The following is a 12,722-nucleotide window of genomic DNA, read 5'->3' as shown; positions in this document are numbered from 1 at the left end:
AACTGCACCCCTCTCCCTGTCAGTGAGGAAGCCTCCGGAAGGCACCCTCACCAGTTTGCGCCATATGCTCGCCAGTTAAACCTCAAATGCATGCCACATGCTAGGCTGTCGGAAACACATTTTCGTTTTGATGTGGCTATTCTGAAGTTAATGTGTGCAAGAACAGATGCTTTCTGTCAACCAAATGATGACACTGCTATTGCTAAAACTATGCTTTTGCCATACTTGTGAATTGGGGAGGGTTTTATATCTCTTTCTATTATCAGATGAAAAAGACATTACTATAAGAGTTTCTTCAACATCAAAGGGAATTTTTCCTGAAGTGATGTTCACTCTTTCCCTGTAGCAGCCCTGGTTTTGCTTTTAAGGAAAAGTGCCTGACACACCCATTCATAGGCACATGGGTTCATGTTCATGGTCCTGCCCTGTGGTTTCCTCCTGCTACCACCAGCCAGTGTGTCTCTGCTCAAAAACTTTGCCTCGGATCATCAATTCCTATGACCGTCCCCCTTAAACACACTTAGCAGGGACAGCCAAGAGAGAGAGGGGCCTGTGCTGCCTCGGCCTCTCTTCCGTCTCCCAGGGAAGCGGGCTCCTGCCTTAGGCTAGAGTCCCCAGCCGAAGATGGACAAGCCACAAGTCATCAAGCCCCAGGCTGACAGAAGGAAGAGGCCCTCCGTCCTCTACCCCCAGTGTTCCCTGAAGGACACTAGGGAGGAGTCGCACCAAGGGGTGTTCTACCCTGCGTAGGTTGGAAGTTACCCAGGGACAGAGGAGAGACTGGCATCTTATCCTCCCCACCGCTCACCTCCCTCCCGAATTCCCTGGCGCATTCTCAGAGGAAGGCAGCCTGTGAGCAGACGAGGGGCGAACGTGTTAGACCCATGAGTCCTGGCAATGTGACTTCTTGCTAAGATGCTGGGGGACAGCTAGGCCCCCTGCCCAGTAAGGGCTGAGCTTTCCACTCCCATAATAATGCCATGGCCTGGTCTCCTGGGGGCCTGCTGTGCGCAGCCCACTGCCAGCTATTCTTGCTCACCAGCGCTGGCAGGATACCTCCAGAGAGAGAGAGAGAGAGAGAGAGAGAGAGCGAGCGAGCCCGGTCTGCTTGTCCTTATGGGGTCTGCCCAGGCCACCTGCAGATCCTGTCTGAAGATGTATATGCCTTGGGTCCGAGCGCACACTCTTGGAGCACACTGCCAGGATTCCAGCCATGTGGCTTTGCCCACATTGGTCAAAGACCCTCAGGGGTGGTATGTCCCATTATTCTGGCCCTCTTATGTGGCAGTTGGCTCAAATTTTTTTCTGTATTCTCAATCACTTTGTTACTTATTCACAACACACAGCTGAGATTTTCGCTTAGCAAAAACATGCAAAGAAAGCCACACCGTGCCAGTTTCGTAAGGACGACACACACAGGAGCATGAGGACGACACACACAGGGGCATGAGGACGACACACACAGGGGCATGAGGACGACACACACAGGGGCATGAGGACGACACACACAGGGGCATGAGGACGACACACACAGGGGCATGAGGACGACACACACAGGGGCATGAGGATGACACACACAGGGGCATGAAGATGACACACACAGGGGCATGAGGATGACACACACAGGGGCATGAGGACGACACACACAGGGGCATGAGGATGACACACACAGGGGCATGAAGATGACACACACAGGGGCATGAGGACGACACACACAGGGGCATGAGGATGACACACACAGGGGCATGAAGATGACACACACAGGGGCATGAGGATGACACACACAGGGGCATGAGGGCTTGACCTGGTGCAAGCATCCAGTCTCCAATCTTGATCGGTTTACAAATAGTTCTGTACTCATGAGGGATTCTTCTGCATAGCTTTCAAAATTATGGACTAATTTGCATTATGGGCAAACGATTCAAACAGAGGGTGACAGGGCTCATTGGTGTGGCCACTGATAAAACACTGGGCTACTACTTGCTTATCAGCTTGATTCACGATGGGTTGGTTGGTTTTTTCCTCTTTCCCTGAGAGTCAGAAGGATCATGTATTAGTTATTTATTGCTGGATAATAAATTAGTATAAGATAGCAATTCAGAATGGCACCCATTCATTATCTCACAATTCCCATAGGTCAGAAATCTGGAAGTCCAGCATGGCTCAGCTGTGTTCTTGGCCTTTCCTATCACAAGGCCACAGTCAAGGTTGGGCTGGCTGGGCTCTTATGGGGAGCCCCTGGGAACAGTGCACCTGCAGGTTCATCTAGGTTGTTGGCAGAATTCAGTTTCTTGTGCTTGCAAAACCAAGGTCTCTATTCCTTGTTTTCTGTTGGCCAGGAGTCACTCTTAGCTTCTTAGAGGTTACCCACATTTCAAGACACATGGCCTCTCTATCTTTAAAGCCATCAGGGTCATATCAGATGCTTCTCCTGTTTCTAATTTCAATGACTTCCTTTTCTGCTGCTAATCAGACAACATCCTGCTTTCAAAAGGCTCCTGGGATTTGATCAGGCCCACCTGAATAATCTCCATATTTAACCTCAGTCAGAATCCTTTCCTAGCAGTGCCTAGACCTGTGTTTGATTGACTCACCAGGGGACAGGAGTCTTGGGGGCCGTCTGCAGAATTCTGCCTACTATGAAGGGCACAGAGAAGTGCGCCTCACATCCATCCTCACGCCTCGCTCGACACTTCTAAGAAATTCCTGTTGTGATTGTGTCTGCATTGTTGTCTCCACCAGGGAGCACCGGGGATCCCGCACCTGATCCAGAGGCAGAACCAGAACCAGAGGCAGAGGCGGGGCAGGCGGCCCGTGAGGCCCACCAGGAAGTAGCCCCTGCCCACGTGGGGACAGAGAGTGAAGTGGAGCAGGAGCCAGAAGAGCGAGCCTCCCTCAGTGAGAAAGAGAGGCGGAACGAAGAGGTGAACGAGAGGGACAACTGCTCTGCCTCCAGCATCTCGTCCTCCAGCAGCACGCTAGAGCGGGAGGAGAAGGAGGACAAGCTCTCCAGGGACAGGGGACCTGGTAATACAGCCCCTTTCTCCATGAACATTCCGGGGGGCCCTGGGGCGCGGGAGGACAAGCTCTCCAGGGACAGGGGACCAGGTAATACAGCCCCTTTCTCCATGAACATTCCAGGGAGCCCTGGGGTGCGGGGCCTGGTTTGCTGGCCTCTGAGGTCACCTGCTGGCTCAGCTCACTCACTGGGCTGTGTCACCAGGGTCTGGAGGGGAGGAATGTGGCCACACTGCCAGCCAGCAGCATCCTGCCCCATAGAGGGGGAATGCCCACACCCTCTGCATGCTGCTACATCACTTCCACAGGTGGGAAAGAGCCCGAACGTGAGGGTGACAGAGCCCCCGTTCTGAGGACTGAGCCCCTTATTCCTCATTTCCTTCTAATTGTTCATAGTTCACTGTGACTCTTTCCTGATTTAAATTTAGAGACATGCCATGTTGTTGTCTACTCACTTGAGTTTTTCCAGTGACACGTGTTAAACCGTTATGACAACATCTCAGACCAGTCCAAATTTGTGTAAAGGGAATCAAATGAGGACTTCCAGAAAGGGGCAGTTCGCAGCGCTCATGTCCACAGATGCACTCTACTGGCATGGACATAGTTTAAGTCATTTTATACAGCAGACTCAGGACCATGCTCTTCTTTGGTACAAAGTACATGCTCTTTTTAGGGGAGTATATCTTTTTAGTATTATATTTGATATTCTGATGTTCAGTTCACCTACGTAATGGTGACTATGATTCAGGATTAAAGGTAATGTTAGTCCTCAGTAGGGACTTGTGGAGGGAGCTACAGAGGGTTGTAGGAATTGCAAATAACTAATATAATCGTTTGAATTATTATTTCTTTGTGAAACCATGGGGTTGATTTTTCACTCCTGACTTGAGTGCTGTCAGGACGTTAGGGAGCCACCTCTCTCTCGATGCACAGTTGTCACTGTTGGATCATGTCTTACAGGCCAACCTTCATTCTGCCGCAGACTGACATGCATTCAAGCCTGAGGGTAGCATGAAGGCTCTGTAAGGGCCTGCCAGCCAATGGCATGACCTATGTCTGCCTTGTTAGTTCACAGATTAAGAATACATTGTCTCTGAAGCATGGGTGTGTGACAGAAAATTGAATGAATGAATGAATGAATGAATGAATGAATGAATGGAGCTATAATGTCTCCCATGAAACCTGTCATTCAATGGCTTCATCTAAAATAGTTAATCGTTGAGCCTTCACCAGTTATATTAGATTTTATTCTCTACATTACTAGTCCTATGATACAGGTAAAAAAAAAAGAAGACAGAAAGATGTGATTAATTTCTATTTTAGGAAATATTGCATTGAAAGGCTTGTGTCTTGTTGAAGACCTAAGTGCTAAGAGATATTAAATATATTAATACTTAATTTTTTTTTCCAAGTCAGATTACAGTTAGTCTCCCAAATTCTACTTGTTTATTCACATTTAATGTAATTATGGCCAGAGTAAGAGTACAAGGTGGTCAAGTCTTCTTGATCAGTTTGGCCTTAAAATGTTTTATTTACTATGAATAGCTATCAGAATTATTCTTCATAACTAGTTTGAGCAGGCCTAAAACATATCAACAAGTTGTCTTAGTAAAAATAAGCCAGGGAACAGAACTTTCTTGGATCATATTGTCCAATATTCTTCCAAATAAGGACAACTTTCCAAAAATGGAGATTTTGCTCCCAGTGCAGGGCCATCGACTTCCTAACAAGAGCTGGTGGTGTCCAAGGATATACACTCAGGAATTAGGCTTCACAGTGATTTTTCTGCTTCAGTCTGGTGCTTTTAAGAGGTGTGATCATGTTTTTATGTGGTAGCTCTTTGATTCTGAAAAGAATCCCACTGCTCACAGACACTATTAGCAGCTGTGGAGTCGGACAGCTTTGTCTGTGTAGCTCTTCCTTTTCAGAATGTTCTCAACTAAATCACAAAGACAATCAAAATGATATCCAATATTATTCCTATGATTGTATCTGAACTAGTAAGGTTTGAAAGAGAGTCAACGTATTCCAGCTGTGTAGTGTCCTGTTTATTTGTTTCCTGTGTTCTGTTTCATGTATTATTGTATGGAGAGGCTTTATCATAGCATTCATCACATTTTGTCATTACTTGTCTAACTGTTCTTTGTGTCCATTTGAATGTAAGCTTTGGGAGGATGAGGATGTCTGTCTTGTTCATTGTGAGTTCAGACTTCCAAGTTGGGTGTCCAGAACATGGTAGGGGCTCACAAAACCATTGGTGAATAAATGAATGAAGAGCCATCTGGCTAAGATGGAGAAGCTCAATTTCTCTCAGGTTCTCCCTCTTACAACTAAAATATAAACATCCTGGGCATAACAGAACAACCAATCATAGGCAAAACTCTGAAAGGTGGAAAGAAGACAGATTGCGTAGGAACCTGTCTTGAATGCTGTGTCAATGAAGCACCAAGTAAAGTCTATTACCCTAGCCAAAGGATTGGAAAAGGCCTAGCCTAACAGAACAGACCATCTTTTTGGCTATTAATATATTCCCTACCCTAGACAAGCACTAATAGAAAAATCTATTGATGTCCTACCCCCAACAACCCACCCAGTAGCTTCCAAATAACCAGATGTGTCAACCATGAATTCTATATACAGCAAAAATAACCTTTAAGAATGAAGGGAAAATAAATATTTACAATTAAAGAAAAACTAAGAATATCTGTCACTAGCAGACCTACTCTTAAAGAATAGATAAAACAAACTATCCAAACAAAAAGAAAATGAAGACAGAAGAAGACTTGAAATTTCAGAAAGGAAGAACAGAATGGATAAAAATAGGGGTTAACTAAAATACCTGTCTTTTCTCTCATGAGTTTATTAAATCATATTTAAAGTTGGAAGCAAAAATTCTATTTGGTTTTGTGTTTAATATACATAGAAAAAATACTTTTGACAATAATATTAAAAAGGGGAGGATAAAGGGATCTAAATGGAAGTAAGGTTCTATACTGCAAAGTAGTAAAATATCAATACAAGTAGACTAATGAGTTAATGTATATATTATAACACCTAGAACAACTATTAGGAAAATTACACCAAGTAGCATACTCCAAAACAGTATAACTCAAATTGAAATTCTAAGACATGTTCAAGTAAGTTACTGTGAGTGAGAAGGAAGAAATAAGAACTGAGATAAAGGACACAAAACAAATAAAATGGCAGGCTTAAGCACTAACATATCAATAATTACCTTAAATTGGAAGACTGAGATTTGCAGAGTGGATAAAAACACAATCCAACTCTATGCTGTCAATTCATTCATTTCAAAAATGACACGGGCAGATGAAAAGTTAAACGTTGGTAAAAGATATAACATGCCAGCATTAATAAGGAAAAGCAGGAGTAGCTGTATTAATATCAGATAAAGTAGACTTCAGAGCAAAGGAAAAACTAGGGGCAAAGAAGCACATCACATAACCATATAGGAGGACCTAAGTGAATAAACACAGCATTTAAAATGTTACCTGATTATGCTCTTCTTCCTGTTGCCAAAATAAGAAATTGCCAACATTTGCCAATAAATGGAGAAAGAGAAAGGCAATCTGGTGTGAGAGAGTTGGCCACTTTATCTGCTGTAGTTTCCTGGTGTCAAAGCAGTCACCCTATTTACAGGACTGTATGACCAATTATAGGGACTCCAAATAACCAGATTTTTCCATCATGCTCAAACACTGTCTTCTGTTTTTTGGGTTTTTTTTTTATTTTTTTATTTTTAGCAGAAGGAGACTTTAAGGAGCTATTTGGATCATACAAGCCTCCTTACTGCTCCATGTTTTTTTTTAAATTAATTTTAATGGGTGACATCGATAAAACAGGGTACATATGTTCAGAGAAAACATCTCTAGGTTATTTTGACATTTGATTATGCTGCATTCCCATCACCCAAAGTCCAATTGTCATCCTTCACCTTCTAACTGGTTTTCTTTGTGCTCCTCCCCTCCCCCAACCCCCTCTACCCCCCATACCCCATAACCCCCACACTCTTGTCCATGACTCTGAGTCTCATTTTTATGTCCCACCTATGTATGGAATCATATAGTTCTTAGTTTTTTCTGATTTACTTATTTCACTCACTATAATGTTATCAAGGTCCATCCATGTTGTTGTAAATGATCCGATGTGATCATTTCTTATGGCTGAGTAGTATTCCATAGTATATATGCACCAAAGCTTTTTAATCCACTCATTCACTGATGGACACTTGAGCTGTTTCCAGATCTTCTCTATTGTGAACAGTGCTGCCAATAAACATGGGGGTGCATTTCTTCTTTTCAAACAGTGCTGTGGTGTCCTTGGGGTATATTCCTAAAGGTGGGATAGCTGGGTCAAAAGGCAGTTTGATTTTTAATTTTTTGAGGAATCTCCATACTCTTTTCCACAGTGGCTGCACCAGTCAGCATTCCCACCAGCAGTGCAGGAGGGTTCCCTTTTCTCCACATCCTTGCCAGCACTTACTCTGTGTTGTTTTGTTGATGAGCACCATTCTGACTGGTGTGAGATGATATTTCATTGCGGTTTTTTTTTTAATTTTATTTATTTTTTTACAGAGACAGAGAGGCAGAGAGAGGGATAGACAGGGACAGACAGACAGGAACAAAGAGAGATGAGAAGCATCAATCATTAGTTTTTCATTGCATGTTGCAACACCTTAGTTGTTCATTGATTGCTTTCTCATACGTGCCTTGACCACGGGCCTTCAGCAGACCGAGTAACCACTTGCTGGAGCCAGTGACCTTGGGTTCAAGCTGGTGGGCTTTTGCTCAAACCAGATGAGCCTGCGCTCAAGCTGTCGACCTCGGGGTCTCGAACCTGGGTCCTCTGCATCCTAGTCCGACGCTCTATCCACTGTGCCACTGCTTGGTCAGGCTCTTTGTGGTTTTAATTTGCATTTCTCTAATGATTAGTGATGTTGAGCATTTTTTCATATGCCTATTGGCCATCTGTATGTCCTCTTTGGAGAAGCGTCTATTCATTTCTTTCACTCATTTTTTGATTGGATTGTTTGTCTTCCTGGTTTTGAGTTTTACAAGTTCTTTATAAATTTTGGTTAATAACCCCTTATCAGACATATTGTGAAATATATTCTCCCATTGTGTAGTTTGTCTTTTTATTCTGTCCTTATTGTCTTTAGCTGTGCAAAAGCTTTTTAGTTTGATATAGTCCCATTTGTTTATCCTGTCTTTTATTTCCCTTGCTCGTGGAGATAAATCGGCAAATATATTGCTGCGAGAGATATCAGAGAGCTTACTGCCTATGTTTTCTTCTAAGATGCTTATAGTTTCACGGCTTACATTTAAGTCTTTTATCCATTTTGAATTTATTTTTGTGAATGGTGTAAGTTGGTGGTCTAGTTTCAATTTTTTGCAGGTAGCTGTCCAATTTTCCCAACACCATTTGTTGAAGAGGCTGTCTTTACTTTAATGTATGCTCTTACCTCCTTTGTCAAATATCAGTTGTCCATAAAAGTGTGGGTTTATTTCTGTGTTCTCAGTTCTGTTCCATTGATATGTATGCCTATTCTTATGCCAGTATCAGGCTGTTTTGAGTTCAATGGCCTTGTAGTATAACTTGATATCGGGAAGTGTGATACCTCCCACTTAATTCTTCCTTTTCAAGATTGCTGAGGCTATTCATGTTCTCTTTTGGTTCCATGTAAATTTTTGGAATATGTGTTCTATATCTTTGAAGTAAGTCATTGGTATTTTAATTGGTATTGCATTGAATTTATAAATTGCTTTGGATAATATTGACATTTTAATGATGTTTATTCTTCCTAACCATGAGCATGGTATATGCTTCCACTTCCCTGATTTCTTTTATCAATGTTTTATAATTTTCCGAGTACAAGTCTTTAATCTCCCTGGTAAAATTTATTCCTAGGTACTTTATTTTTTTGGTTGCAATGGTGAAGAGAATTGCTTCCTTAATTTCTCTTTCTGACAGTTTATTGTTAGTATATAAAAATGCCTCTGATTTCTGAGTATTAATTTTATATCCTGCCACCTTGCTGAATTCATTTATCAGGTCAAGTAGTTTTTTGACTGAGACTTTAGGATTTTCTATATACAATATCATATCATCTGCAAATAATAATAGTTTTACTTCTTCTTTTCCAATTTGGATGCCTCTTATTTCTTTTTCTTGTCTGATTGCTATGGCTAGGACTTCCAGAACTATGTTGAATAAGAGTGGTGAAAGGGGGCACCCCTGCCTTGTTCCTGATGTTAAGGGGATTGCTTTTAATTTTTGCCCATTGAATATGATGTTGGCTGTGGGTTTGTCAGAGATGGCCTTTATCATGTTGAGGTATGTTTCCTGTATTCCCACTTTGTTGAGAGTTTTGATCATGAATGGGTGCTGGTATGAAGATCTGACTGTAGAGGAGCAGGAGTTGAGACTGAGTCCAGTAAGACCATTCAATGCTGTAGGCAAGAAACCATGCTGGCTTAGCCCAGATTGTGACACCAGGAGGAGGTAAGAAAAGTGGCTGGATTCTGGATATGACATGAGTTAGCTAACAGGGTGCCCTGCTGTGTTAGATGTGTGGGATAAAAGGAGTAGTCAAGGATAACTCCAAGGTTTTTAAAATTGTTGGAAAGATGGATGAAGTTTCCATACCTGAAATAGGAAATGCAGGAGAAGCAGGTTCAGTGAGGGGAATGGGAGTAAGTTGCAGCAGGTGGTATTTAAAGCCCTAAGACTGGATTAGATGATGACTAAGAGTGAGGATAGATAGAGAGAAGAGGTCTACGACATTTCAAGGTTAAAGAATAAGGAGGAACCAGCACAAGATACTGAGAAGGAGTAGCCAGAAAGAAGGAAGCAAACCTGCTGAGAGCAAGTCCTGGAAGCCAAGTGATGGAGATAAATATAGAAAGGAAGGAGTGATCAGCTGGGGTTAGTGCAACCGGCAAGTCATTGGTCACCTGGAAAGGAGTGGCTTTGAAAGGTGGTGGGATCAAAATCTTCCTGAAACTGGTTCAAGAGAAAATAGAGAAGTTGGAGACAGTGAGCAAAAACTCATAAGCATCTTTAATTTAAAGGAAAGGAGAAACATTGGATTATAGCAGGAGGGATAAGTGGAGGTTTTTGTCTGTTTTAAGATGGGTGAAATTATACCATGTTCATTTGCCAGTAGTAAGGTCATGTGGGAGGAGCATGGGCGATGCAGGACAGAGAGAGGCTGGAGTGGTTTCCAAATGCACAAGTAGAGCACTTGACTCCTGCTAAGATGGGCAGTGTATCAGTAGTTACTGGACGGAGGTCATGGTTGGCATTCAGGTGCAGGCAGGGTGGTGGAGGTGGGCTGAAGAGCCCCGACGATCTCCTCTGATTTTGTCTGTTACATTATTGAACTAGGAAGCAAGGCCATGTTGTGTGAAGATGAGATAGGTGAGGGAAATTAGAGGAGAGAGGGTGGGTGTCAAGGTTATCCAGGAAAGGTCTTAGATAAGACTGCCAGGCAGCTTTAAGAATCTCCTGAAGACTAGTGACCGTGAACTTAAATTGCAACCAATGGCATGATCTGTGCATTTCTCCAGGTAATTTGAACTACCCTGGTGCAGATGTGGTGGGGTGGGGAAGAAACAACTCCACAGCCTTTCCAGCACCTTTGTGGGGGAGGGAGCATCTTCTTTGCCTCCCTGTGTCTAGTTAGGACAAAAGCCCTTTGGTTGCCTTGTGGCTGGGTGGGTCCTGACCAGCTGTCTCCAGTGAGTAGTAAAGGTCAGCAACAGTTCTCCCATGAGCCTAGGCAGAAGCTACGAGCAGAGTCACACCTACATGAGTCCTGGGTCCTGCAGTGGGTCATTGGGAGTCAAGAGTGTTTTGTCAGCCACAACCACCTTCCTCTTCAATTGCTTTGTTTCCCTGTCTTCTTTGAAGTGGCTCTGTGTGGAAAGCCCACCTATTACCTAATTGGTTTTCTGGTGGTATGGAGGCCCCTGCTACTTTCTCATTTTTTCCCCTCTTACATGCTTTCAGGTTTGTGGCCCACGGGTGTTCAGGATGCCAGTGTAAATGAACAGTGTGGCGACATCCTCACCAACAAACGGTTCATGCTGGACATGCTGTATGCCCATAACAGAAAGCCCACGGATGCCGAGGAGAAGGGCGAGGGCCAGCCGGTGGGCACGGAGCAGGGGGCGGAGGCGGTGGCCAGCCTGGCCAGCAGGATATCCACCTTGCAGGCCCACTCCCTGGCCCAGGACGAGAGCATCAGGACGGTGAACATTGGCTGCCTGGACAATCGGGGCAGCGTGAAAGCCTTTGCTGAGAAGTTTAACAGCGGGGACCTTGGGAGAGGATCCATCTCCTCCGACGCTGAGACCGATGACAAGGTCCCAGAGAAAACATCCGCACAGCCCAAGACGGAATCTGACTACATCTGGGACCAGCTCATGGCCAATCCTAGGGAGCTCAGAATCCAAGACATGGATTTTACCGACCTAGGGGAGGAGGATGACATCGATGTCCTGGACGTGGACCTGGGTCATGGGGAGGCCCCGGGGCCGCCTCCCCCGCCCCCACCTACCTTTCTGGGTTTGCCGCCCCCACCCCCTCCGCCCTTGCTGGACAGCGTGCCTCCCCCTCCAGTCCCCGGTAATTTATTGGCTCCTCCTCCAGTACTCAATGCTCCTCAGGGCTTAGGGTGGCCCCAGGTACCCAGGGGTCAGCCGGCATTCACGAAGAAAAAGAAGACCATCCGTCTTTTCTGGAACGAAGTGCGGCCTTTTGAGTGGCCGTGTAAGAACAACCGCCGCTGCAGAGAATTCCTGTGGTCAAAACTGGAACCTATTAAAGTGGACACTTCCAGGCTGGAGCACCTGTTCGAGTCTAAATCTAAGGAACTGTCCGTCTCAAAGGTACCTCTAGCACCTGGCATGCTTCTTGATTTACAGAGTTATCTGAAGCTGTTGAGTAGGACCAAGAGATTTGTATATAAACTGCCCTTTGTGTTGCTTTTGCTATTTGGTAAAAAAAAAGGGGGGGGGAGGTGTTAGAGGAAAAATCTGACCTTTAATACATTACTTTTGTGCCATGTCCTAGACATCCTAGATGTAAGCTAAGTGAGCAAGGAACCTCAATAGCTAACAAGGCATCTTAGTAACACCATTGGGTAAAGTAGCTTCCAAATAATCTGGAGAAAAAGACAAAAAGATTAACCCAGCAATATTAGCAGAGCCCAACGGCAGAGGTTAACCTCAGCCAGAGCAGAGTACACTTGCTAATTTATCAAACATGTTGACTTTCCCCGGGAGATGTGTTTAATTACTCTCACCTTCATTGGTTATAGCTGGTAGTAGTCGTTTGACCCTCAGCGGTAACCACGTGATTGGTCATAAATGTCTGAGAACTCGGTAGGCATTGCTGCTGTGGTATTTTTAAGAGTGATGTTGCATCCGTTTTTATAAACGGAAAGTGCTGTGCGTGAAGTTACCGGACATTAACAGTAAAGTCATGGTTAGTGAACACTGATAGAGTAGCTGCAGCGTACTGGATGACAGATTTTATTTCTAATGATTTGCTGCATTAAGAGTCTTCTTTCTAGCACTTAAAGAACTGTTTTTATGAAACCCTTGTGATTCTGGGTGTGTGACAGATATAAAACAGGTTTAAGACGATCCTTCTCAGGATCTAGGGGTCTAAGAAAACACTTT

The 12,722-nt window shown here is 44.1% G+C and overlaps 1 protein-coding gene across 5 annotated transcripts in view; it reads left to right on the top strand.

Moving 5' to 3' along the window:
- FHOD3 (formin homology 2 domain containing 3) overlaps window positions 1-12,722 on the top strand; it is a 482,415-nt gene that overhangs the window by 406,372 nt on the left and 63,321 nt on the right. For all 5 annotated transcript variants that reach the window (XM_066246735.1, XM_066246736.1, XM_066246734.1 and 2 more), the window contains 2 exons: window positions 2,743-3,027; window positions 11,047-11,927. In XM_066246735.1, the coding sequence (XP_066102832.1) occupies window positions 2,743-3,027; window positions 11,047-11,927 (1,166 nt within the window). The remainder of the gene's footprint in view (window positions 1-2,742; window positions 3,028-11,046; window positions 11,928-12,722) is intronic.

The sequence above is a fragment of the Saccopteryx bilineata genome, chromosome 11 (genome assembly GCF_036850765.1).
Source record: "Saccopteryx bilineata isolate mSacBil1 chromosome 11, mSacBil1_pri_phased_curated, whole genome shotgun sequence".
In the NCBI taxonomy this organism is placed as follows: domain Eukaryota; kingdom Metazoa; phylum Chordata; class Mammalia; order Chiroptera; family Emballonuridae; genus Saccopteryx; species Saccopteryx bilineata.
The sequence above is the reverse complement of the archived record's forward strand: the minus strand, read 5'-3'. Positions and strand labels throughout refer to the sequence as shown.